The sequence below is a fragment of the Hemicordylus capensis genome, chromosome 11 (assembly GCF_027244095.1).
Source record: "Hemicordylus capensis ecotype Gifberg chromosome 11, rHemCap1.1.pri, whole genome shotgun sequence".
Taxonomy (NCBI): domain Eukaryota; kingdom Metazoa; phylum Chordata; class Lepidosauria; order Squamata; family Cordylidae; genus Hemicordylus; species Hemicordylus capensis.
In genome coordinates this window covers 17,310,982-17,338,614 of record NC_069667.1, presented here as the reverse complement: position 1 = coordinate 17,338,614, position 27,633 = coordinate 17,310,982, and the positions used below count along the sequence as shown (strand labels likewise).

The window sequence follows — 27,633 nt, the reverse complement described above, 5'->3', positions numbered from 1 at the left end:
CCTGGTCACCTCATTTTAATTAATTGGGTTGTATGTGGGGTTGCCTTTGAATATTCCCATCAGTACCATAGGTGGCTGCTGTGTTACTAACCAGGACCAGCTCAAGCTAATACTGCTACCAGACTGCTTCTGGACACAATTCAAAGCACCGCTGTTACTTATAAAGCCCTAATAGCTTGGAAAAGGCTATGTGAAGGGCTATCTTCCTCCCCACGAACCACCCAAGACCCTCCTTTGGGATTCCTCCCCCTCCTCCCCAAACCATAGGTGGTTGGGGCAAAATGCCTTCTGACAAGCCATGATCTCTTCATTGATAACACATTCTTCAGACAACCAAAGAGGTGCCTCTACACATGGACATCACCAGATGGAGTACACAGAAATCAAATTGATTACATTATCGGTACAAGGAGGTGGAAGAGCTCAGCTATAACAGCAAAGACGTGGCCAGGGGCCAATTGTGGAACAGATCACGAACTGCTCATGTACAAGTTCCAAGTCAAGCTAAAGCGGAAAAAACAAAGCTATCCAGCTCCCACGATATGATCTTGAGAAGGTACCCACCATTTTCAAAGAGAACATCAGGAACAGCTTTGAAGTTCTGAACCTCATTGATAGGGGACCAGAGGAACTGTGGAATGAAATCAAAGAAGTTGTTAAGGACGAATGTGAAAAGAGTCCGAAGAACAGGACCGGATCGTCTGTGGGGAGGTAAGCTTTTTAAGGCTCCCTCCTCACTTGTCCAGGGATTCTCAACCTTGGGTCCCCAGATGTTGTTGGACTTCAACTACCATCATTCTCAACCAAAGGCCATTGGGGCTGGGGATTATGGGAGTTGAAGTCATCTGGGGACCCAAGGTTGAAAATCCCTGCACTAGTCCCCTTGCCCTTTCTCACTTCATCCTTTGAGATCATCTGGAGAAGTCGGTCCGCAGTTGCCTCCAGCTTGCTTGGTGGCTACACAGGAATTATTTTAATTATTTTTCACATTTATAGGAATGGGTCTGTTGCCACCCCAAGACTCTGGAATACACTCCCTGATGAAATAAAAGCCTCTGACAACTTTTTAAAAGTCTCGAAAGACACATTTTTTCACCCAAACTTTTTAACTAGACTTGTGGTTTAAAACTGTTTTAAGGTTTTGATTTGTTTATGTCGCTGTGAACCACCTAGAGACAGAAGATATCATATTTCACTATGGCAAAATACATACACATACATAACATAAATTCAGCATCTGCCCCTACCTATCTTCGACCCCACCCTCTGTCCCCAACATGCTGGCAAATTGAAAAGCGAACTTTGTGTTGACTCAACAGCCAAAAAGAGCTAGGGGCCATGCTAAGTTGTACTCTGCATGCTTTTTGAAGAACTGAGAAGGGATGGCGAACCTTTTATGTAAATTACTGATGGCTCTGTGAGATGGAGTTGATACGCACAATATGAAACCCAACCAGCAGCTAATAAAAACAAAAACCCGCACAAACCATCCAGGACACAGGGAACTGAGTATTTCGAAGCCTCCTTTGAAAAAGGAGGAGGATACCAAAAATGCCAAAGAGAAATCTTTCTACTGAAAACATTTGCACAGTCTTTATACAAACAGAAACATTTCAATCGTTTAAAAACAAAAACACAACCCCTCCCTTCCCCCACCCCCGCGAAGGAAACAGACATTCAAAAGTGTATAACACTTTAAGAGGGGGGGGGGGAATCACAGTTCTGTCCAGCAGTTTGCTGCAATAGTCACAGGAAATGTTGGCACAACTGGGAAATAAGGCTGGAAATCTTGCCACAGATTTTGACAAGCACCTGAGTCAGAGGGCTCAATCCACTGAGCTGTACAGCCACACCATCTGTTGCAGCCAGGTCATGTGAGGCTCCATCAAAATCAAGAGAGGTGGCACCCCCTCCCCCCAGCTGTTTTTGGACTACAGCTCCCATAATCCCCAGCCACTGTAGCCAATAGCCAGGGATTACGGGAGTTGTAGGCCAACATCTATACCTTAAGTGGTGCAGCGGGGAAATGCTTGACTAACAAGCAGAAGGTTGCCGATCCGAATCCACGCTGGTATGTTCCCTAGACTATGGGAAAACCTCTATCGGTCAACAGCGATCTAGGAAGATGCTGAAAGGCATCATCTCATATTGTGCAGGAGATGGCCATGGTAAACCCCTCCTGTATTCTACCAAAGACAACCACAGGGCTCAGTGGTCGCCAGGAGTCGACACCAACTCAACGGCACACTTTAAGAAGATGCACTTCAGTGCCAACATCTGTAGGAGGGCCGGAGCTGAGCAGGCCTGAGTTACAGTATACCTTTGTGGCCTTTCCCAAGGTTCCCACTTCGAGTCACACAAGTGCTCCTGAATCCAAAACCACAGCTGAGCGATGAGGACATGCATAAGCTCTTCTCGGGGTTTCTCCATCCACCTGTGTGCTTGTGACCACACACACAATGTGGGCACAAATCCAGGAGCAAGAGGCAATGCCCTGGGCCCAGGAACGAGAGCCAGCCTCACACGCCTAGCTGTCTTAGCCCTTCTGGGAAGGACTTGAGTAGTTTCTGGTGTCACTTGGAGGGGCTTGCTAGAACTCCACTGGAGAGGACCAGCCAAGCTTCCCCCAGGCTTGCTGTGAAAGGTCCTGCTGTTCAACTGGCAAAAAACCTGAGGGGAACGGGTTGTCCTCCAAAGCAAACTTGCTGTTTAAGGAAGTTAATGCAGGGAATGAAGGGCTGGGGTTCATATTTTTGGGGACGGGTGGAACGAAGAAGGATGACAAACAAGGGAGCAGTTGACGATGCCCATGGTCACGTGAGGAAGGCCCTGTGAGTTACTGAGTCCCATGGTTTCCTTGGTCCAAGGAGATGCTTCCCAGCAAGCAGAGATTAGGGGAGGAATGCTGTGTGCAATACAGCATCTTCAAGAGATCTCCCAGCAGCTGAGGGAGTGTCAGACTCTGCCCTGAGGGACGTCTGGTTTACATTCAGAAGCTGTGTGATGGAAAGAGAGCGGCCCAACTTCCTTAGTTCTCATTTCCAATGGGCTCCATGACAGTCAGCGGATGGGTTTGCTCGTCCTTGAGTGGGTCTTCTGGAGGCTGTTTCTAGGGACAAAAGGGAGAGACGGGTACTAAAAGGAGACTTGCTGGATCAGGCCAAAAAGATCTGTCCAGTTGTCCAGCATCCTGTTTCCCACAGTGGCCAACCAGGTAACTAAGAGAAGTCAACTCCTGTGCTGTTGCCCACCCAGCCATTGCTGTTCAGAGGGTACACTGCCTCTGACCCTGGAGGCTCCATAGAGCCATCATGACTAGCAGCTTATAGATGTACCTCCCTACAGGAGCCAGGGTGGTTTTTACCTGCTGTGAAGCAAGATCTACATCTCCCCACCTTCACTGACACAGATATGAGGCTTTTGACCCAGCATGGATTCCCTCTCCCACTGCTTTCAGCAGCCCTTTTGTTACGTTTAAAAAAAAAAAATACCCATCATGTTTAGCCATTTAAAAAAATTGTCTGGTGCCTTTTTTGAAGAGCCAGTATATTTATTTGTTTTTTATTAATGTTTTTAATGCTCTGGGAGAAAAGGCCTCTTCAAGACCAATGCCCTTTCTCTAAGAAGGGAGGAGAGCTGGTCTTGTGGTAGCGCGAGCATGAATTGTCCCCTCTGCTAAGCAGGGTCCACCCTGGTTTGCATTTAAAGGGGAGACTATATGTGTGAGCACTGTAAGATATTCCCCTTAGGGGATGGGGCTGCTCTGGGAAGCACGTCTGCATGCTTGCATGCAGAAGGTTCCAAGTTCCCTCCCTGGCATCTCCAAGACAGGGCTGAGAGAAACTCCTGCCTGCAACCTTGAAGAAGCTGCTGCCAGTGTGGGTAGACAATTCTGAGCTAGACAGACCAATGGTCTGACTCAGTATAAGGCAGCCTCCTATGTGCCTAAGGAACATAGTCCCCTACTCTTTTGCAAGATGGAAGTCCAACTGGCTGATACTCACTTGAAGATCTTCATTTTGGTCTTCAAACATTAGTTTCAGAAACTTTCCAGGATCGGGAATTGTCGGAAGAATCAGCCGCCTAATACTACAGGACAAACAATAACAGAGTAAGGCATTCAAGAGAGCAGATTTTGTTTAACTGACTTAGCAATATTTCAAAATTGTGCTCAAGATTTATTGACACAAGACTGCAGCAAGCCAGTCAGAACCACAGTGTGTTTTCTGCAAAATACACCCATAGCACATTATAGTGAAAGCAAGCCTAGTGATATACATTTTGATTTCACCTTCAATTTGAACTATGGTCAGGAAGGAGAACACCCTGTTTCTGGCTCGCAAATGATAATTAATCAGTGAGTGTATCTCCGTCTATACAGTAGGCCTGTCACCCAGTTAAAGAAGTAGGATATAATATGAGTTTCAGTCAATTATATTTTACCAAATACCAGTTGCAGGGGAGTAACAGTAAGAGAGAAGGCATGCCCTCGCCTCTTGCCTGTGGGCTTCCCAGAGGCATCTGGTGGGCCACTGTGGGAAACAGAATGCCAGATTAGATAGGCCTTGGGCCTGATCCAGCTGGGCTGTTCTTATGTTCAGATGGCAAAGTATTGCAGCTGCAAAAGATGCCCAGACTGCCTTGGTGAGTTCTGGGTCCCTGACAGCCATGATATGTATACGACGAATATTTATATACCACTTTTCAACCAAAGTTTCCAAAGTGGTTTACACAGATATAAGTAAAATGACACCCTGTTCGCAAAGGGCTCACAATCTAAAAAAGAAACATAAGATTGACACCAGCAGCAGCCACTGGAGGGATGCTGTGCTGGGGATGGATAGGGCCAGTCGCTTCCCCCCCCTGCTCAATACAAGAGAATCACCACTTTTAAAAGGTGTTGCTTTGCTCAGTTAGCAGGGGATCATTGTGTGACTTTTCCTGGGGGAAGAGTCCTCAGCCTCAATCATGTCCAGTTGTAAGCAGCAGGTAAGCAGAAACCCGCTCTCCCCTCCTGCGTCTGCCAAGTGCAGCTGTTATATTAAAAATAATTATTATTTAATTAAAAAACTGCTGCTCAATTCACTTGGAGCATGTTTTTAATCAACCACTTTTAAAAATCTGGTTGATTAATCCGGGGGTTTCTCCAACTCGGTTCCCCCAAATGATGTTGGACTACAACTCCCATGAAGGCCATTATGGCTGTGGATGATGGGAGTTGTAGCTCAGCCCCATGTGGGAAACCAAGCTGGTGAAATCCTGGATTAAACATTGCAGTTTTAGGAGACGTTAGCATACAGGGAGCAAGTAGCTCCTCGTGAAAATACACAAAACACAAAACCTGTGGGCTCAAAGTCAGTCTCTTACCTCTTCAGGTAAATTAGCAAAATGATCGTCAGCACTATCACAATGAATGGAATCATAGTACATAGAAGAATTTTAAAGGTTTTGTCAGGTGGTTTGTCCTTAGGCTCTGAAAAAGCAAGAAACAACAGGTAATCAGGGTTCTGGTGCCCGTTTAAAAATGACGACAACATGGGCCAGTGCTAATTTCCCCCACCACTGGCCCGTTTGAGGTGCCTGCTGGAAACAGAGAGCAGATCGCCAACAGCGACGTTTGGCCAGGCTCAGAGGGAGGAACGCCGTAGGTTGGAGAGGCTGGCCAGAAGGAACAGGTGTCCCAGCTCTGACCCGGCTGCATCTCCCTGACAAGGCCCAGCTGCAGTGATGGGCGAGGCTCTCAGCACACTGCCGATTGTAGTGGCTAGAGTGCTGGACTCGGACCGGGGAGACCCGAGTTCAAATCCCCATTCAGCCATGATACTAGCTGGGTGACTCTGGGCCAGTCACTTCTCTCTCAGCCTAACCTACTTCACAGGGTTGTTGTGAGGAGAAACTCAAGTATGTAGTACACTGCTCCGGGCTCCTTGGAGGAAGAGCGGGATATAAAATGTATGTATGTATAAATAAATAAATAAATAAATAAAATATTCAGAGCAGCCTGAAAGCTGGGTCTGTGTTGGAAACAACGTCCGTGGTGACCGGCCCTACCATGAGCAACCTTGACCTAGAAATCTGGACCGGTTTGTTGTTGCCTGACCCCGATTTCGGTCTACCCCTGATCCTGTGGAATTCCCGGTGTTGACTTCGGCAACGTTTGTGACTACTCTCCATTTCTGTCTGTCAGCTCTCCTTCCCCTCTGAAAAGAGTGGTTTTCAAGGTTCCAAGGTCCCTCCCTGGCTTCTCCAAGAGAGGGATGAGAGAAATGCCTGCCTGCAACCTTGGAGAAGCCGCTGCCAGTCTGTGTAGACCATACTGAGCGAGATAGACCTACAGTTTGACTCAGTATATGGCATCTTCCTATGTTCCTCTGGATGCAGTTTCAGTACCTCTACCCGCCCCCGCCACCCAATTCTGCCAGAGGCATCAGGCTGGGAAAGCCCATAGCTGGCCCTAGAGTTTTTGCTGTCCTAGGTGACGTTTGACCTTGCCCGAGAGAGAGAGAGAGAGAGAGAGAGAGAGAGAGAGAGAGAGAGAGAGAGAGAGCGCAAAGGAAGGCTGGCTTTACTTGCTCACTCTTTCTCCAGGGAAAAGAGCAAATGAGCACTCCCAACAAGTCAAACGTGTCAGTGGTTGCTTGGAGAAGGAAACTGAGGCATGTAGCAGACCCCCTCCCCTCAAGAATTGGTGCCTTAGGTGACTGCCGAGGTCTTCCTGGTGGCTGGGCCATCCCTAATCAACCCAGTACAGTGTCCCTGCTGTTGCTGGTGTCTCCCTTGCATTTCCTTTTAGATTGAGGGAGCCTCTTTGGGACGGGGGCTTTCTTCTCATTCCTTTTGCTAAGTAACTATAGACCAATGTGTAGTGACCAGTGGTTAGTGAGTTCAAAGGAAAAGGGAAGTTTAGTCTAGGGAAAAGTTTGTTTAGTCAGACTTTGCATCAGGGAAGTTATATTTCTTTGGTTTGTGTGTTTTGAATATTCCTGATACTGTTTTATTATAGCTTACTTTTCTTTTTACAAGCCTCTCTGAGTTGGTTGGAGGGGGATATTCTCTGGTGCAAACTCATCCTCAGATGTTCAGAAGCTATCAGTTTTCTCATACAGCTTACATGTGGAAGGTTTTTTTATTTATTTGCCCAATACCCAGTTACAGAGGGACTTTGGATTACAGCACCCAATCCACTGGTCCTGTTCTTTGCAAGTTTTAGGATGCGTGGTGGCAGCATTTTGAACCTACTGATATTACAGAATAGTTTTAGGAGAAGCCTAGCCAGGCAGCTCAGCAGGGATGCCTGTTTCTTTTGTGGGCTGGGTGGCCGGTAGCACCCATTATGCCCTACTACCCAACCCACTTTGGTGTCCCTAGGAGCTACCCATGGGGAATAATGGGGTGTTTTGAGTTTCCCCACTGTTTCTTATGGCCGAAGCACTCGAAATGTTTTGGGTTTTGTCTCGTCGAAACAACTCGGCCGACTGCTGTTTTGATGAAACATTTCGGCCGTCTGCGTATTGTTTTGAGCTTGAAACAAACATGCAAAATCCCTTTTGTGCACATCCCAGTAACAGTGACCCCTCCTGCCAGGTTCTTATGAACATGGACATGAAGATAGTCTGGCGCCTTGCACTGTTTCATGTGCAAGTGGCCCCAAATGGTCACAAGGACTCAGCAAACACTGTCAAGAGGTAGACCAGCGGTTCCCAAGCATGGCTCTCCAGATGTCATTGGGCTACATCCCCTTCTGGCCATTGTTTCTGGGGATGATGGGAGTTGTAGTCCAGTAATAGCTGGAGAGCTCAGCTTGGCAACCCCTGAAGGAGACATGGCGGAGCGGGGAGGAGCTCTACCAAGCATAAGAAGAGGGCTTTTTTGTTTTGTTTTTTAAAGCCCAATGATAGAATCTGGAAAAGATTTCTCACTCCAAACTTTTTCCTTGCTCCAGTCGCTCCAACATCTTGGGCAGGTATCACATCTTTGGCTTACTCGCACCCGAAAAGTGTGCTGTTCGTTAGCCTCAACAGGGATCACTTCTTTCGTTAAATCCATGAAGGTCTTAAAAAGAAAAGAAAAAGAAAAAAAGAAAATCTTTTTCATAACCAACCAACATTCTCTAGGCTTAATATAAGTGGATCCTTAAAAGAAAAGAAAAAAACATGTCTTTTTATTGAAAAGAATTTTTAGGGGCAATTTTTAACAACAAATATATACAGTATAGTATGGAAGATTCCTTCATGTACTCCACACACATTAAAAGCGTAGCACAAAGTCCAAATTAGCCACAGAAACAGTATTTCAGCAATCCAAGGACTTCCGCTGCAGCTGTAAACATTAGATTCCTTCTCAATATGATCCTTCACTATGGGCCAATCTAGACATGACGTTGGAGTTCCACGACTAGAACTCCCCATACTTTGTTCCCCCCAAAACACCTGCAAGCAGGCCAAGGTTTGGATTGGGGCCATGGAGAGGAGGGCCTAACCTTTTACCTCCAGGCTGATCCCCTGACATAAGGTCACTCCCCTCTATGCTATTATCAGCTGTGGAAAATTTAAGTTCTCCTCTCCATGATCAACAGTATGGTGGGGAAGGGCATGGTCTAAATTGGGGGAATCTGTGAGGGGCGGCCAATAGCTAGAACCTACTCTCCCTACGGCTGCTTTGGGAAAAGTTTAAAAAAGCAGGGGGGAAGGAATATCAAGGAACTCTGACATCATGTGTCGTTTGGCTCTGAATTTCATCAATGCCACCGCATTGGGTCCCCAGCTGAAGGTGGGATGGTGGGAGATGTAGTCCAGCCCCAGCTGGGGACCCAGTGTTGGGTTCTTCTGCCCTAGATCAGCCACTTTAATATCAGTCACAAACAAATGTGTAGAGCCCTGTTTTCCTGTTGCTGGTGGGCTGTGTCTCTCCATGCTTGTTTGACTGGGAAGCTCAATGCACACAGGGGGCCTCTGTGAGCAACGGCCTTTCCATTCACTTAAATGCTTCACCAGCATCACGACTAGGGGTATGGAGAATGTTCCGAGGCTGGGACGTTCCACCTCAAAATGGGCCGTTCCGAGTGTTCCAAGCTTGCAAAAGAATACCCCCACCCCCACCAAAAGGGGGCCTGTTCCAAGCTTGGAAAGAAACAACCCGTTCCGAGAAGGAATGTTCCAAGCACCATTTTGGAATCCAAGATGGTGCTCAGAAAGGGGTCAGAACGTTCCGATGAACCGGGGTCATGCTGTCAGAACAACTGGGCAAACCGGTTGTTCCGATGGAATATTTAACAACGTTCCATGCACAGCTCTAATCCTGACTGCACATGTATTCACTGAAGACACATATGTACAGTCAAGGTCCTCTGTGCACATAATAGAGCCCAAAGAGCATTGGGTCCATGCTCCTGATTTTTAACCTACAATACTGCTCTTGGACAGCCAAATAATATAGTTGATGTTACCCTGGAAGCCAGAAATGTGACATTTGCAGCCAAGGTTTAAGTTTCTTTCCAGTGAACACTGACAACTGCTAATTTCTGACCTTGCAGTGACATTATATCTAACTTTTAAAAAGGAAGGGGGCAGGGGAACTTTAAAAAGCAATTTTGATATGTTTGCAACTTACATAGTAAGGGTTTTTTTTATTATCTTCTACTTGGTAACACAAATTATTCCGGTTGACTGGTCTCGTCCATTCCACTAATATTCCGTCTCTGACATTTGAGAGGTTTGAAATCGATGGAGGATCAAATATTTCAGGAATATATGAAGCTGTATCTAAAAAGCAGCCCAATGTACATATAAATCCATCACAAACTGTACGTCGACACACTTATGAGCTTTAAAACAATTAAATGTGCAAATAAATAATATTGATTTTAAAAGCTATGCATCAAATATGGTCCACCAAATATAGATACGGCATCACCCATATAAAAAGAATATTGTTATGAGGGTCAATTTCACACTTTAAAAGGCAGGGAGATTCACTCCAGCTGTTCTGCCAATGCAGAGCAGGCCGATTCCAGTCCCTAATGGGGCCACGCAGCCCTGTTTGGGAGTGAAATAATACCCCCCCCGTGTCTGACGTCAGATGCGGGGTGTGTGTCTGGGGCCACGAAGTGCGGCCCGGGTTCTTTGAACCTGTTCGCCCAACGGCGTTTCCGCCCCTGTGCACACCCCATATTAATTCCCCCACGCCTGGCTCTGGCTAGACAGCTAGACATTGGAAGAATTAAAATGGGGTCCATACCCAGGCCTCCTATAGCTTTTGCTGTCCCTTCTTCTTCTCTGGTTGCCTGTGGCAGTGATAGGAAGCAAAGGGGCTGCAATGAAAGTGCCAGAAGATTGAAGCACATGACAGAGGTTAATCTCCGCAGTGGCTGGCTCTGATACCTGGGCTGGGCCCTGGAAGAACCGAAATGGGGCACCCGGTTCAGCCTGCTGTTGCCACCCACTCCCCCTTGCAATGGGTGGCAAAAGCAGAGCAGATGTATTTATTTTGTATTTAACATACTTCTATACTGCCCCAAACTTGTATGTCTGGGCGGTTATAAATCAGATCATAAATCAATCCACAAACAAACAAACATACATACATACCGCCCCTAAAGACACACACAGGCTGAATGTCTCCAGTATTGCCTTGGAGTAAAAGATGTAATTTGGGGAGCCCTGAAGAAGACGGAAGTTCAAAACGGCACCCAAATCTAGTGCCTTCTGACCCCTTGCTCCAGGTGTAATTTGAGCACCGTTGTTCTCTTGTCTTCATCTTTTCATGCCTTGGAGGAGAAAGAAAGAAAAACAGCAGTGGAGAGGCAATTAGGCACGGACTGAGAAACACCAAAGTGCAGTAGGGTTCGCTGAAATAAAGACTCATGAAGCTGCTGGGGGCGGAGGCAGGGGGGCGCTCAGGCTTTACACTTTACAGGGAGCCCACTGCAGCTACAGCAGCAACTGGCACATCAGATGAGCAGAAGAGGGGAGATGCGCTAGCCTAGGGTTGCCCTATTCTGGCTTTCCAAATCCGGGTGCCTAATTTGCATATTATATCAATTGGCTTGAAAATAATGTTTGAGCAGAAGAGCGACTGCATGTTTTGCTCCGCTTCTACGAGGGCTAGAGCTTAGCTTAAAAAAAAAAAAGAATGCTGAAATCCAGGCAAATCCAGTTGGGCTAAGCAATCTGGGCGAGATGCGTAAAATCCGGGTGAAACCTGGAATTTCGGGTGTGTGTGTGTGTGGCAACTATGTGCTACCAGGGTTCTCCTATTGCCAAGTTGGCTGCTGCAGCCTCTTCAGTGAAGAGTCTTCACAGTTGATTTTTCTTTCACCTTCCCCTGGAGGGAAATTGCCTTCCCCCTGGCTGGGCTCTGAAAAGCCAGCAGAACTGCTAGTGCACTCACTGTCTTGGAGATCTCAGCACTGGTCCCTTTCACTTCCTCTTCAGGAGAGGGTGGAAGAGGAGATATTAACTTCGCCATCAACTCTCCTCTTTCCCTCCCTCTTTTTTTTTTAAGACTATGCCGGGAGTCCCTTAGGTCTTCTTCTTCTTCCTCCTCTTCTTCCTAATTAACAAGGTTTCAAGGTTCTTCAAGTGGAAATCTTCTGTGTTCAGTGGAGCTAACTCCCAAGCCACTGAGTTCAGGACTAGCATTTTAAAACTTGCTACCCAATTAAGCAGGTATATATTTTTAATTAATCAAGAATGTTTTAATCAATTAATCAAACCAACTTAAATACTACGATCCTAATAAGTAAACTAAATCCCTAGGATAGACTGTTTTCCATTATTTTCTAACACAATCTATTTATATTGTTTACTCTATTTTGATGGATTTTTAAGTGGGGTTGTAAATTCGCACGAGATTTTTATTACATAGTAGTTTGTGTGCGTGCGCATGTACACACGCCTTCAAGGGAACACTGAGTGGGACCACTTAAGACCTCAAAGTTTGTATACCATTTCAGGGAGCTTTGCTTTCTTGTCTTATACAAGACACGTTCCTGAAATATGGCCCCCAAGGCTTAGCTTGTAACTGCAGGCTTCTTTTGGACTAAAACAAAGAGATTGATATTTGCTGTCTGGAGGCACTCGAGGAAAAATCTACAACTTTACTGGGCCGTTTGACTTTGAAAAACATTTTGCTGACTTAGAAGGTAACTAGGCAATGTAGATTTAAAGCGAAGAATAAGTAAACACAGAAGGCTCCAAAAATAAACGGGTGCATCTTTCCTTCCAAAAAGGAGCTGCTGCAGCAGCAACAGGCCAGGGTTGCTTCCTTTCTGATCCTTTGTGATGGGGAGGCTGGGTTTTGGAAATGCCGTTGGCAAGCAAAGATAGCAGAAGGAGATTAAAAGACACCTTCCTGCCCCAGAACTCTCCTGATCGAATCTACTACTTGAAAAAAGTAACTCCCGGATATTGTTGCAGACTCTCAATCGAATAGCCAGTAGTTATCCACCTTGTGTCCCCAGATGATGATGGATGAGAGCTGATCTTGAGGTAGCAAGCATGAATTGTCCCCTTTGCTAAGCAGAGCCTGCCCTGGTTTGCATTTGAATGAGACTACATGTGAGTGCTGTTAAGTATTCCCCTCAGGGGATGGGGCCGCTCTGGGAGCAGCGTTCCCTCTAACAAGGATTCCCAGATGTTGTTGACTACAACTCCCATAATCCCCAGCTGCAATGGTTTGTGCTTGGGGGTTGTAGGAGTTGTAGTCAACATCGTCTGGGAATCCCTGTTAGAGGGAACACTATAGCATCTACATGCTTGCATGGAGAAGGTTCCAAGTTCCTTCCCTGGCAGCATCTCCAAGACAGGGCTGGGAGAGATTCCTGCCTGCAACCTTGGAGAAGCCGCTGCCAGTCTGTGAAGACAGTACTGAGCTAGATAGACCAATGGTCAGACTCGGTATATGGCAGCTTCCTATGTTCCTATGATGATGACAACAATTGTGGCTGAAGACGATAGGGGACCTAAGATCTGTGTTCCGAAGGGTTTTAGAACTGCTGGATTAAATCCCTCCCGGCTTTGCACTGCAGAAAAAAAAGACCCGAGGTCTCTCAAATTCCCCACAACATCCTGTACAAACCAGTAAGAGAGGGTGTAGTGAGTGCCAGCAGGGGCCTTCTTCCCAGGCTGCCATGAACATTCCACGTCTTTTTCCATAAACCAAGTGCATTCGATATTAACAGCCCCTGTGCCTGCAGTGCCTAGAAAGGAAGACAAGAAAGTGAGAACGGGGACTGCTCTCCTTCCCCAAATGCCAGCAAGCGCTTCCCCTTGACCGAGCATTATTCTTTGCCTAGTGAGCGACACCACAGAGTCCTTTGCTCCATCTGCCTACAAAGAAGAAACCCCCAGAGGGCTGCACCTAAAACAGCAGCAGGTTGGGGTGGGGATTTGGGATGTCTATTTTATTTTAAAACCGCCTGAATCTCAAGGCGGTGTGAACCAATTCAAAGCAACAAAACACAATAGAAACAATTAAAACAGTTTTTAAAAATAGTTTTATCAAAAGGCCCAAGAAAACGTCTTAAGCAATTTTTTTTCAAAGGCAGCCAGAGATGGAGAAGCTCTTATATGGACTGGGAGCACATTCCAAAGCTGTGGGGGCAGCCGCACAGAAGACCCCATGTCGCCACCAAACGAGCCGGTGACAGCTGTAACCGAACCTCCCCATATGATCTGAGTAAGCAGTGGGGTTAATGACAGAGAAGGTGCTCTCTTAAATTACCTGGACCCCAATTTGTTAACGACTCTATAAGTAATAACCTGCACTTGGATTTTGCTCAGAAACATATTGGCAGCAAGTGGAGTTCTTTTAAAGACGGTATTTTATGGTCTCTTCGGGTCATAGTACCTCCTGCTAACTGAACAAAAGAGGTACCTTTTTAAAGTGGTGTTTCTCTTTATTTAGCAGGGGGAGAGCAACTGGCCCTCTCCATCCCCAGCACAGCATCCCTCCAGTGGCTGTTGCTGGTGTCTATCTTATGTTTTGGGTTTTGGGTTGTTTTTTTAGATCGTGAGCCCTTTGGAGACAGGGATCCATTTTATTTATATCTATGTAAACCACTTTGGGAACTTTGGTTGAAAAGCGGCATATAAATATTAGTCGTCTTCCCCAGAGACCAATCTGGCTGAAGGCAGGGGAAGGGCAGTGGTGGGGATCAGAACCAGGCAGAGGTACATGCACAGTTCTCTTTTACAAAGGTGTTTCCTTAATGAGAAATACTGGTCTTCTATAAACACAGAGGACACACACCATATCTGCAGACTTACCATTTTGTTGAAGAGTGACATTGACCCACTTTCCACGCATGTCCCCGCATTCCTCTCTGACTCCAAAACCAAGGTTTTTACCAAGCTCCACCTCCATAGTGCGATCGGTGGAGGAACTCAGCAACTAAATTTGGATAGGGGGAAATCGTTTAGCTTGATCAAGATTTTTAAAGTGCATTAATTTTTTTTTTTAAGGCCCAGTTCAAACCCAACCCTGGAAGAACATACAGTATTGGAGGGTCTCTTCCGACACAACATGTAACTTCAGAGCAACACTGCTCATTATTGTCCTTGGGATTGCAGCAACCTGGAATCGTGTTCATGAGCCTTAACCACTGGACAGCAATAACCATTTCTGGTTTACATGTTTCCCTCATGTATGTTCTCCATATGAGTTGTTCAAAATGCACCAGTCCCTCCAGAGTGATTCCTCATCAGTCCAAGGAATGAACTTTCTGTAACGTACAGTATACCAAAGCCTCTACACATCTGTGAGAACAAGCTCCACAGCAGGGGAGTCCCAAGACAGAAAGCTGGTAGGAGCAAAGACCACCTAGACCAGGGATTCTCAGCGTTGGGTCCCCAGATGTTATTGGACTTCAGCTCCCATAATCCCCAACCAAAAGCCACTGGGGCTAAGGATTATGGGAGCTGAAGTCCAATAACATCTGGAGACCCAACATTGAGAATCCCTGGTCTAGACTATCTTCAGAGGCCCGCCTTTCAAAGGTGTGGTGAGGGCCTACTGAAGACAGGGACTTTTCTGGGGTCCGTGTCTCCAAACCTTTTTTTAACATTTTATATCCCGCTCTTCCTCCAAGGAACCCAGAGCAGTGTACTACATACTTAAGTTTCTCCTCACAACAACCCTGTGAAGTAGGTTAGGCTGAGAGAGAAGTGACTGGCCCACAGTCACCCAGCAAGTCTCATGGCTGAATGGGGATTTGAGCTCGGGTCTCCCTGGTCCTAGTCCAGCACTCTACCCACTACACCACACTGGGTCTCTTGACAAAATGTTCTGAAAACCACTTAGCACCTTATTCATTTAGGCAGCTTTTCCGAGCAAGCTTGCACGGGATACTGGCCAGGGTGCTGCACTAACTCTGCTCCAAAAGCGAGCATTTCAGCACCCTGCTTTGGGAGCCAGGAGTTCCTTTATACGCTGTAGTATGAGGCGAGTCACCTACAAAAGTTTACACTTTAAACGCTCTGCTTTAGGAGCCAAATCATTCCATACGGCACTGGGAAGGGCACATCCCTCTGGGTCAATGTGGGAGCTAGCCAGCTTCTAAATAAATATCATGCAGAAGCTGCACAGCTGCAGAACAAAAGGGAGGGCAGGTGGGGGGCCACCATGCCATGAGCTTTAATACAAATATAGTCCCAAAGTGGTCTAAATAAATAAATGTGTGTCACCAGATTTTTAAAAAAAACTTGGGGAAAGAGCGGTTTAGGCACCAAGTGAGGGTACTTCTATTTGCTCAGGTCTTTGCTTTTATTCTCTTTTATGGTCCTATGGGAGTAGGGCGACATATAAATCTAAAGAAATAAATTATGCTTTCTTGCCGTTTGCTAGTGCTGGATGGTCAAATTTACTGATTGTTCTATCTGCATTTTTTTTTTAAAAAAAATCATCGGTCTAACCAATTTGGACTCGAACTGAACCGGGTATACTGGTTTTGTGCACAAAACCGCAGCCTGGGTCCAGTCCCACTCAGTGGCCCCCTCCAGTTACGCCCTGTGTGCGTGATGTCACGTGCACATGGGCATGGCTCGGGCTCTGGAGGAACCCAGAGTGAACTCCCGCTTCCCACCCGGGCTGCCAAGAGCCCGAACAAACTCTCTGTTTGTTATTTCAGGCAGTGCTGGCTGCCTGATAGGACGTTTTTCCCTTTCTCATCCTATCGGGCAGCTGACACTGCTTGAAATAACAAACAGAGAGTTTGCTCAGGCTCTCGGCAGCCCGGGCGGGACACGGGAGTTCGCTCTGGGCTTCGGCGGCCCTTTTCATTAGCGGCCTGGGTTCTTTGAACCCATTCGCACAATAGTGGCTACACCACTGACCAGAAGATTCTGCAGATAAGGAGCAGCAACCTCTGTGGGTTGGCATTGATCTTTACCATTAGCCAACTCCTCCTGCCTTCTTTCTCTGGATCAGGCCTGCTCAACTTAGGCCCCCCTGCTGTGTTTGGACTACAACTCTCATAAAACCCAGCCACAGGGGCCAATAGCCAGGGATTATGGGAGTTGTAGGCCAACATCTGCAGGAGGGCCGAAGTTGAGCAGGCCTGCTCTGGAGGGACGAGCCAAGAATCAGCTTCATGTCATCAACTGCCATCAGAACCTCCATATATTATTCCATTTGCAGGTTTTAATTGCAAGATGTGCTGGGAACCAAACTTGGCTGAAAAGCAACTTTGGGCATCAAGGAAAAGGCACTGTGATTTCCTCAGGCCTCTGCTTATATTACTTTATTCTCTTTTCCTGTTTTAAAATTTGTTATAATGAATTAATTCAATGCCTGCCTAACTTTCCATGAACTGCGTCACGTTATTTGGAGGAAGGAGAGGCAGCAATACCTACTACACAACCATAACAACTCAGGATTTAATGCAAGATGGAGAGATCAACCGATCCTCTTTCTCGGTGGGAGGAAGCACTATACTGGCATCAGTTCTGCCGGATCAGATCTTTAGATTCTCCCAGGCAGATCTAAAATGACTGCACAAGGTCAAGTTCTTGGTCCCTGCAGAAAATGTAACTTTACACCATTGTCCCAGAGTCAAAGCAGATGGAGGAAGTTAGAGGATTGCTGCTTTTCATTCCCCCCAAGTCCTCGCTTTTTAACATTTAGAGTTTGTATTGCCTTACAATCGGGAGCGGCTTGTCCTAACGAGCTCTCTCAAGGGAGCTGCAACTGCCTCTGCCCCCTGGCAGCAGCAGGAGTTGATCCTCTCTCTCCTGCAGCTCTACCTGACAAATGGCCGTCCTGCAGGCAGTGCGTAGGGAGAGAGAGAAGCAACCTGAGCTGCTAAGCAGAGGCAGCTGCACCTCCTTTGGTGTGCATGCACATACACACACACACACACACTCGTTAGGATGAGCTCAAGCGCGGAGCCAGCCAAGTGTCCCAAAATACACCTGTGCACGTGATGTCACAGGGGGCGTGGCCTGGGCTGCGGAGAGCCCAAATGAGCTCTCAGCTCATCATTTCAGGCAGCATCGGCTGCTTGATGGGACGTTTTCCCCTTTCTCTCCCTCCGATACTGACAAGAGCTCTATGGAGTTGAAAAGATCGAAACGCTTACCGCGTCTGTTGCAATTCCATCAGTCCACACCACACTATGATACTCCTTGCAAGCATGATTGACGCTCTCCGCAGAAGCGTTCCACCTCACGTTCAACTGGCAGCGCCCGATATCGAAGCTGTGGCTCACGATAGTTAGACGAGGGGGGGGTCCTATGGAACAGGAATCAGACAGGCAGGCAGGCATACCATCATTTCTGGTTCTTTTCAAGAATCACTACCTTTTAGGGATGTATCCATATGGCAAGCAGAAAGGCTTCAGCGATCCATCTGGTGCTCATGCCAACGCCATGAAGATTCAACCCAAGGGAGGTCCACCCATGAGCAATGCTCCCTGTAGCAGGGACTACCAAATGTTGCCAACTACAACTCCCATCATCCCTAGCCACTGCAGTTGGGGATGATGGGAATTGTAGTCAACAGCATCTGGGAATCCCTGTGACAGGGAAAACTGCCCATGAGAGACCACGTGCAGCAGTGGCTTCAGCTGGAAAATGAAGCAGCAAACTGCATGTAAGCAATGGATGTTTGCATCCAACACCTGTGCAACGAATCTTGTGCAAGGCATCTTGAGCACAGAGGAGAGCTGGTCCTGTGGTAGCTAGCATGACTTGTCCCCTTAGCTAAGCAGGATCTACCCTGGTTGCATATGAATGGGAGACTAGAAGTGTGAGCACTGCAAGATATTCCCCTCAGGGGATGGAGCCATTCTGGGAAGAGCATCCAGGTTCCAAGTTCCCTCCCTGGCAGCATCTCCAAGAGAGGGCTGAAAGAAATTCCTGCCTGCAACCTTGGAGAAGCCGCTGCCAATCTGTGAAGACAATACTGAGCTAGATAGACCAATGATCTGACTCAGTATATGGCAGCTTCCTATGTTCCTAAATGATGCATCTTGTGCATTGTTCTCATCTTGGGCCTCTAACATGGGGCACATGCAAGAAGGTGTGCAACGCACATATGCTGTCACCTCAAACTCACAAAAGCCAGTCAAGGTGCTGGCTCTTGCCTTTAAAGACTCAAACAGCTTGGGACCTGCGTGCCTTATAGCCTGTTTTTACCTGCCTGCATTAGAACATAAGAATAGCCCTGCTGGATCAGGCCCCAGGCCCATCCAGTCCAGCATCCTGTTTCACACAGTGGGCCACCAGATGCTTCTGGGGAGCCCACAGGCAATAGGTATGTGCATACCCACTCTCCTGCTTTCGCTCCCCTGAAACTGGTATTTTGAGGCATCTTGCCACTGTGGCTGGAGATGGCCTATAGCCACCAGACTAGTAGCCATTGAGAGCCCTGTCCTCCATGAATTTGTCCAAGCCCCTTTTCAAGCCATCCAAGCTGGTGGCCACCACCACATCCCATGGCAGCTGGGGATGACGGGAGTTGTAGTGCAGCAACATCTAGAATATCGCAGGTTGGCAACCTCTGATCTAAGACATGGGTTCTCAACTCTGGGTTCCCAGCGTAGAGCAGGAAATCCCTGTAACAAGGATTTCCAGATGTTGTTGAGCACAACTGCCACCATCCCCAGCTGCAAAGGCCTCTGACAGGGGATGATGGGAGTTGTAGTCAACAACACCTGGGAATCACTATTACAAGGAGCCCTGGTCCCCAGATGTTGCTGGTCTACATCATCTGTGGACCCACGGTTAAGAACCCTTGCCTAAAGGGTCAAGACAACTTTCTCAAAATCTCAAACCTTAAAAAATAAAAAAAAAACCCAACCCCCAAAACCACAAAACCTTCTGTCTTTGAAAGATTACTTATGACAATAACAATCAGAAGCCCTTGGTTGCCACAAGAACGTGCTGCTTTGGACATCCTCTGATGCAAAAGGAAGTCGGTCATGGGGAGCACTCTACCACAAAAAGGAGGAAGAAGATTGAACAGGATGACCCAGGACGGATGCTGCCCTTGGCTGTGGCACAGAGATTATACCAGCAAGCCCACTAGGCTGCAGGTGTCATCTCCCAGGCGCAAATCAGTATGGAGATAATGTGCAGTGCAGATGACGTGCGCTCTGCTGGAGAGAGCCCATGAGGCTCACAACTGACGTTCACCTGGCCCATACAGGTGTGCTCACCTGCAAGCGAAACAAGGATGCAAATGAAACAAAGTCTCCCCAAGGAAGGAGCCAATTTCTGACTGTGAGCATCTGGAGCTTTCTCCGACCCCGTCAGAACTTGGTCCAACAAGATCAGTGTTTTCGACCAGGAGAGAAAAGGCTGCAGCTCTCCACAGAGTTGCCATGACCCCCCCGATTTTAAGCACCTCACCCAGATTGCTTAGCCCACCCAGATTTCAGATTTCATTTCTTTTTTTTTAAGAAGGCTAAACTCTAGCCCTTGTAGAAGCGGAGTAATGGAGCAAAACGTGCAGTCACTCTTCTGCTCAGAAATTATTCCCAAGCCAATTTACATAATATGCAAATCAGGCACCCAGATTTAGAAAGCCAGAATATGGCAACCCTAGCTAATCTCCAGGTCTTGCCCAGCCGTGCCTGGAGAGGTCAGGGGTTGAACCTAGAACCATCAATGAGCAATGCCTACCCTCCACCGCTGAGCTGTTACCCCTGGGAACTCAGTCCAGAGGCACCTTTTAAAATGGCGATTCTCTTAAATTTAGCAGGGCCAGGGGGAGAGCAACTGGCCCTCTCCATCCCCAGCACAGCATCAGGGGCGTAGCAAGGTTGGAGTGGGCCCAGAGACAAGATTTTAAAATGCCCCCCACTATATTTATTCATTCATTCATTCAATTTCTATACTGCTCTCAGGGCAGTTTACACAGAGAAATAATAAATAAATAAGATGGATCCCTGTCCCCAAAGGGCTCACAATCTAAAAAGAAACATGAGAAAGACACCGGCAACCGTCACTGGAGGGATGCTATGCTGGGGGTGGAGAGGGCCAGTTGCTCTCCCCCTGCTCAATAAAGAGAATCACCACGTTAAAAGGTGCCTCTTTGCCCAGTTAGCAGGGGTAGATAGAACATCATCCTAAATTGTGGACAATGCAAGTCATTTAATGGTACTAGAGAAAGACATGCTGTCTTGTGGTAGCAAGCATGACCTGTCTCCTGAGCTAAGCAGGGTCCACCCTGGTTGCATATGAATGGGAGACTAGGAGTGTGAGCACTGTAAGAAATTCCCCTCAGGGGATGGATCTGCTCTGGGAAGAGCATCTAGGTCCCAGATTCCCTCCCTGGCAGCATCTCCAAGATAGGGCTGAGAGAGACTCCTGCCTGCAACCTTGGAGAAGCCGCTGCCAGTCTGTGAAGACAATACTGAGCTAGATAGACCCATGGTCTGACTCAGTATACGGCAACTTCCTATGTCCCTGTGACAAAGAGGCACCTTTTCAAGTGGCGTTTCTCTTTATGTTTGCAGGAACCGTCCCTCACCCAACCTACCCTGGTACAGTGTGTCTCTAGCTGCTACTGGTGTCTAAACTGGGATTCTTTTCAAGATGGCGAGCCCTCTGGGGACAGGGAACCATCTCTTCCTCACGAACTGCTCTGAGAACTTTGCCATTGAAAAGCGGGATCTACAGAATAATAAGACTCCTCCAACCAGCTCTTTGGTTCCAGGCAGAAGTCTTTCAGCCAGCCCTGTACCCCAAGATCCTTTAACAAGAGACGGTCAATCGTATGTACAAAGCTTCTGCTCTGCTCTCGAGTCCTCCCCACAAGGGCACCTGTTCCACTTGCCTAGAACAGAGCAGGAGTTCTGACTCCAAGAAGAGCTTGTTTGCAAACGGAAAACAGTGAGAGAGCATGTGCATCGGTGGTGTGAGTGGGCTGGGCAGAGACCAAGGGATTTCTCAATCCTAAAATTTCAGTCCAAGGATTTCTCAATCCTAATGGTGCAGTGGGAAAACAACTTGACTAGCAAGCTAGAGGTTGCCAGTTCGAATCCCCGTTGGTGATTTAGAGTCGACACCAACTTGATGACACACTTTTAACTTTAAGATGTCATGATGTATGGAGAGCAAGTGAGGATAGCTGGTCTTGTGGTAGCTAGCGTGACTTGTCCCCTTAGCTAAGCAGGGTCCACCCTGGTTGCATATGAAAGGGAGACTTGAAGTATGAGCACTATAAGATCTTCCCCTCAGGGGATGGAGCCACTCTGGGAAGAGCAGAAGGTTTCAAGTTCCCTCCCTGGCAGCATCTCCAAGATAGGGCTGGCAGAGACTCCTGCCTGCAACCTTGGAGAAGCCACTGCCAGTCTGGGAAGACAATACGGAGCTAGATAGACCAATGGTCTGGCTCAGTATATGGCAGCTTCCTATGTTCCTGATGCTTTTATGTTTTGGGCATATCTAATGTATAAACACAAAGCAGGTTTAAACTGCTAGCAAGATTCCAAGGGATCCTGGAAAGAAGAGGTTGGTTCACTTGCCTTCTCAGAGAACTAGAAATCCCAGGGGGTGGGAATGGTGAGGCAGCCATGACACATATCCAGTTTACAAGTAATTTCGCCTCCAGAATTTGTAGCTATACCTTTCTAAATTTCTGGAGGCACAAAGAAACACCACTTTGCCTTACTAATTTATGCCATGAGCCATTCACACCACTTGTTTTGAAAAACCATCTGGAACGCATTGACCAATTCAAGAGACAAAAATCAGTGACATCTGCACTGACCACCCTTTCGTAAGACTTGCCCTGGCTAATAAACCATGAGCCACCGAATGGCGCAGCAGGGAACTAACTTGCCTAGGGAGCAAGAGGTTGCCGGTTCGAACCCCCGCTGGTAGGTTTCCCAGATTATGGAAAACTCCTACATCGGGCAGCAGCAACCTAATGCTGAAAGGCATCATCTCATACTGTGCGGGAGGAGGCAATGGTAAACCCCTCCTGTATTCTACCAAAGACAACCCCAGGGCTCTGAGGTCTCCAGGAGTCGACAGCGATTCGAGAGCACAACTAATAAACCATATTTGATCTGTGATCAATAGAGTATCCTAAGCAATGCTTCCAGCCCTTGCGTACCAACTTCTAAGGAACACTCTGTGCTTTTTGGCACTCCTCATAAAGTGTAGGTGTTGGCTCTGTTGGGGTCCTGTGTCCTGTGCCAGAACTGGGGCCCTTGATGCTCAAGTCCCAGCTGAGCATGTTTTGCACCCAGAAGGTCCCAGGCTCAATACCTGGCATCTACAGGCAGAGATCCATCTGAAACCCTGGAAAGCTGCTGCCAGTCAGAGTAGACAATACAGAGCAAGATATACCAAGGGTCTGAGCAGGAATGAGCCCATAGGATGGGGTTACTGCTCTTAAAGTGTGCAGATGCCCAGACAATGCATTGGCTAACAACTGTCCCTATTCAGTCCAGCACAGTGTCTCCCTAGGGATGTGAATAGGGGTGTGCATGGAACCGGTTCCAAGAACCGGCCCTTCTGCTGGTTCGACAGCAGCGGGGGGGGGCATTTTAAGAGCAGAAGAGGGTGCACTTACCTCTCTCGCCACTTTCCCCCGTCCATCTTTTGGAAAGCCCATCGGGGCAGCAGCGTACCTCCCTGCTGCCCCGTTGCCCCCGTCTTCCGGATATGACCGGAAGTCTCCGATGCTCCTGTGCGCCCTGGCACGGGCGTGCATCTGTCGCACGTGAGCGTATCGGAGACTTCCGGTCATATCCGGAAGATGGGGGCAACGGGGCAGCAGGGAGGTACGCTGCCGGTGCCTCCTTGCCAAGTTAGCAGGGAATTAAAGCGGCACCCCCGTGCACAGCCCTAGATGTGTCCCAGAGCATGGTCTAAGGGCACAAGAGACTGCCACCTTGCTAAGGGTAAGCAGGCCTTGGTGTGGTCAGTGCCTGGATGGGAGACCCATAGATGCCATCCTTGGGCTTGGGGCCATTGCTCAGTGAACAGCATCTGCTTGCATGCAGAAGGCCCCCAGTTCAATCTCTGGCAGCATCTCCAGGTAGGGCTGGGAGAGACTCCTGCCTCTCCCCTGCCGCTTTCCTTTGCCCGCAGCTGCTCACAAACTCTCATTAGAGCTGCCACGCATGGGATTATTCATTAATAATAATAATAATAATAATTATTATTTATTAGATTTCTATACTGCCCTTCCAAAAATGGCTCAGGGCGGTTTACACACAGAACTAACAAACAAATAAGATGGATCCCTGTCCCCAAAGGGCTCACAATCTAAAAAGAAACATAAGACAGACACCAGCACCAGTCACTGGAGGTCCTGTGCTGGAGGTGGATAGGGCCAGTTACTCTCCCCCTGCTCAATAAAGAGAATCACCGTGTTAAATGGATACGTCTTAGAGAATGAGACATATAGATCAGATGCAGACAGACATCATCATAGGCTGCAATCCTAAACACGTTTACCAAGGAGGAAAGCCCACTGAGCTCAGTGGGACTTGTGAGTAAACATGAACAGGAGCATTTCCAGTGGGGGCTTTTCGCTCGCTTCTCCTCCGGAATGGAGGGGGTGCGTTCACCTATCCGCCAGATTTACACCGAAGTCCCTGTGAGCTATTGGGCAGCACGCCACACACGATTTGGGTTTTTCATTAGGCATTGGCATGTTGTCTGGTTTATGTCCGGGATAAAAATAAATAAATCCACTTTCAGTCGGGTGTTTTGGGCAAATTCGAACTCGCAGTCAAGCCTCGCAGCCAACCTTCAGTAAAGCCTGCTGTCCAAAAATGCTCCAGGATTCTGTTATTCGAGTAACAGAGCGGGAGTTCCAGGAGCAGGAATCCGACCAAAACAGCTTCGCCAGAAAGAAAGAAAAACCGAGCCCATTTCCCTCTGATTGCCACTTATAAGACAGGAAGTTAAGAAACCCTCCCGAGTCCCAGGTTTGGGGAATTCCAGCCTGCTTCAGCCTTCCTAATTACCAACATACTTCCACCTCATTCATTCCTTCTCGCTCTCTCTTGCTGTCAATTCCCTTTCCCAATGTTCCCCCCCCCACTCCCTTTTCTCTGCCCCACCCCCTTAAAAAAACAAGCAAGCAGTTCTGAGAGCGATAGTGTCTGGGAACCTCCAGCACGATGCCCTTTTATTCCTTCGAGCTCTGCAGGTTTATTTCTGAGTCAACATCTAGTCATTGAGTCCCCCCTCCCTCCCTCCGCTCCAGTCTGTAGGTGTAATGGGGGTGGGGGGCATGTACCCCCCCCCGGACAACTTGCTTGCCCCCTTCAACATTCCTCGCCAGTCTAAGTTTTCACCACAGGGATGTAATAATGCCGCACAGAGTGCTCCAACTTGGATCCCTGGATATGGACATAAGAACAGCCCTGCTGGATCGGGCCTAAGGCTATCTAGTCCAGCATCCTGCTTCACACAGTGGCCCACCAGAAGCCTCTGAGAAGCCCACAGGCAGGGGGTGAGGGTTTGCCCTCTCTCCTGCTGTTGCTCCTCTGCAACTGGTATTGAGAGGCATCGTGCCTCTGAGGCTAGAGGTGGCCTATAGCCACCAGATTAGTAGCCACTGATAGCCCTGTCCGCTATGAATTTGTCCAAGCCCCTCTTAAAGCCAGCCAGGCTGCTGGCAGCCTCCACATCTTGTGGCAGAGAATTCCGTGGGTTAATTATGTGTTGCGTGAAAAAAGTACTTCTTTTGGTTGGTCCTAAGTTCCTTGGCAGTCAGTTTCAAGGGATGACCCATGGTTCTAGTGTTGTGAGAGAGGGAGAAAATTTTCTCTCTATCAAGTCTCCCCTCCGCTGACTTTCCCTCCTAAGCTCAAAAGCCCAAGCAGATGCTGTCGCCTTGCCTGGTTCAGAAGGTGCCCCAGGCCCCTGACCATCTTGGCTGCCCTCTTCTGCAGGCAGAAGGTCCAACACATTGGGCTGTTGGACTACAACTCCCATCACCCCCCTCCCACAACAGCTAACAACACCCTTTGTGCCACAGGGGCGATCCAACCAGGGTCCCGAAAGTGTTTGCAATATCTGGCGACCTAAGCCTGAGCACCCATCTGTACACTTTAAAGAGGGCGGGGGTGGAGAATAAATAAAAACCATTCCTAAATCAATCTGGGCTTCCTGAAAGATTAGCGGGGCGGAGGGGGGGGGAGAGACATGCCTCTCCAGTGGTCATCACCCCCCGCAATCCTCCAGCCCGAGCGACGCCCCAGTTTCCCGCTGCCGTGGCGGGGACGGCCTTGGCCCCTCTCGCCCGCTTCCCTCCGCCTCCTGCTGGCCCGGCTTGCTGCTGGGCTTGCCTTCGCACACTCACAGCCACCCCGGCCCCCGGCCCGGCCGCTCCTTCACCTGGGACGGAGACCTCGACGAGGGCGGCGGCGAGAGCCAGCAGCAGGAGGGTCTCCATGCTGGGAACTTCCTCGGCCGGTCCCGTCCAGCAGCAGCCGCAGCTCAGGGCTGGGGGCCGGCACAGACGGGAATGGGCGGCTCAGCGTCGGCGGCGCCAGGGCCCGCCCGCCGGTGACGGCAAGGAACGAAGGCGAGAGGCCGCCCGAGGAGGAGGAGGAGGAGGAAGAGGAGGAAAGCCTGCCTCCGAGGGGGCCGAGCAAGCCCCCCGAGCCGTGTGTGGCGGGGCGGGGGACGCCTCGCCTCCCGCCCCCTCCCATGCCTTGACACCCCCCCCCCGCCGCCGTGGTTATGATGTTTCCTTTCCTTTCCTTCTTTCAAAGAAAGAGCCCCGATTAATCCAAATTCCCCGCCTGTCGTGCGTAAAAGCGCTTGCAGCAGATCGACCCAAACCAAGCGCCCCTTTGGAGTCTTCCTCCTTGCACAGACCACCCCCTGCCGCCCCTGGAGTTACAACAGGCGCGCGCACCCCCCCCCCACCACCACCACCCGCACCCCCGAGCTGCTCGGCCGCTGCAGGGCAACATCCCGACGAAGTCAGTTGTCATAACACGTCTGGTCAGTAGTTGCATTGCGGGGGGTGTTTCAGGCAGGACAGGGCTGACCGGCGTGGATGTGGCTTCTTCTTTCTCCTTCCTCCTCCTCCTCCTCCTGGCTGGGAACCTAAGAAGCTGCCAAATGCTCAGTCAAACCTTTGGCCTTTTTAGCTCAGTATTGTCTACCCAGACTGGCAGCGGCTTCTCCAAGGTTGCAGGCAGGAAACGCTCTCAGATCCTTGTGTGTAAATCTTTGTCGATATATCATATACAAACAACCACTTCGTATACAATTGTGCTTTGGCAACGTACTGTATGCTTTGGTAGTTTGTTGGTTCAATAAAAAAGTAATAATCTCGTCCTATCTTGGAGATGCTGCCAAGGAGAGAACGTGGAACATAGATGTTCTTCCCATCCCCTAAGCCTAAGGGGAATATCTTGCAGTGCTCACACTTCTAGTCTCCCATTCATAGGCAACCAGGGTGGACCCTGCTTAGCTAAGGGGACAAGTCATGCTTGCTACCACAAGACCAGCTCTCCTCTCCTCCCTCCTCCTTCCTCTTCTTCTTCCTCCTCCCCCTCCTCATAGGAACATAGGAAGCTGCAGGGGCGGAGCCACCATTGGGCGAATGGGTTCAAAGAACCCGGGCCGCGCCCAATTGGGCCGCAAACACGGCCCCAGACACCTGCGGGGGCGTTATTTTGGTCCCCAAAGGGGCCACGCAGTCCTGTTTGGAGCCGAAATTGGCCCGCACTACGTTGACAGCACGGCCAGAGAGACCCTCCCTGCCTTAAAGGCAGGGAAAGCCACTCCTGGTCCCGCTGCCAATGAAGCAGGGCCAATCGATCTCCTTCCCAAACGGGGCCGCACAGCCCCGTTTAAGAGAGAGAGATTGGCCCGCACTGCATTGGCAGCGTAGCCAGAATGGCTCTTCCTGCCTTTAAGGCAGGGAGAGTCGTTCTGGCCCACGCTGCTCAAAGCAGCGCGGGCCGATCTCCTCTCCAAACGGGGCCACGTTTGGGATATAAACGTAAAATGATGATGATGATGATGATGATGATGATGATGATGATAGCAAAACAGTGCAAGGGTTGGAGGCAGGGTGGGATTACTAAGAAGAAGGCCTTTTCCATTGCCTTTCTGGAAACCTGCCATCAAGCAAAAACAAACAAACAAAAACCCAGTTCATCTGTTTTGTTTTTCTTAACTAAGAAGCCCAAGAGCCTTCTATTTG

General features: G+C 48.7%; 1 protein-coding gene across 1 annotated transcript; it reads right to left on the bottom strand.

Moving 5' to 3' along the window:
* Positions 1 to 1,567: 1,567 nt before the first annotated feature.
* IL13RA1 (interleukin 13 receptor subunit alpha 1) lies at positions 1,568 to 25,963 on the bottom strand. The gene is made up of 10 exons (XM_053274368.1): positions 25,806 to 25,963; positions 17,576 to 17,727; positions 14,268 to 14,391; positions 13,078 to 13,198; positions 10,587 to 10,765; positions 9,610 to 9,761; positions 7,920 to 8,052; positions 5,368 to 5,473; positions 4,005 to 4,089; positions 1,568 to 3,109 (listed from the first exon to the last, which is right to left on the bottom strand). The coding sequence occupies exons 1-10, from the start codon at positions 25,861 to 25,863 to the stop codon at positions 3,029 to 3,031; spliced, it is 1,191 nt and encodes a 396-aa protein (XP_053130343.1). The 5' UTR covers positions 25,864 to 25,963; the 3' UTR covers positions 1,568 to 3,028.
* Between the last annotated feature and the right edge of the window lie 1,670 nt (positions 25,964 to 27,633).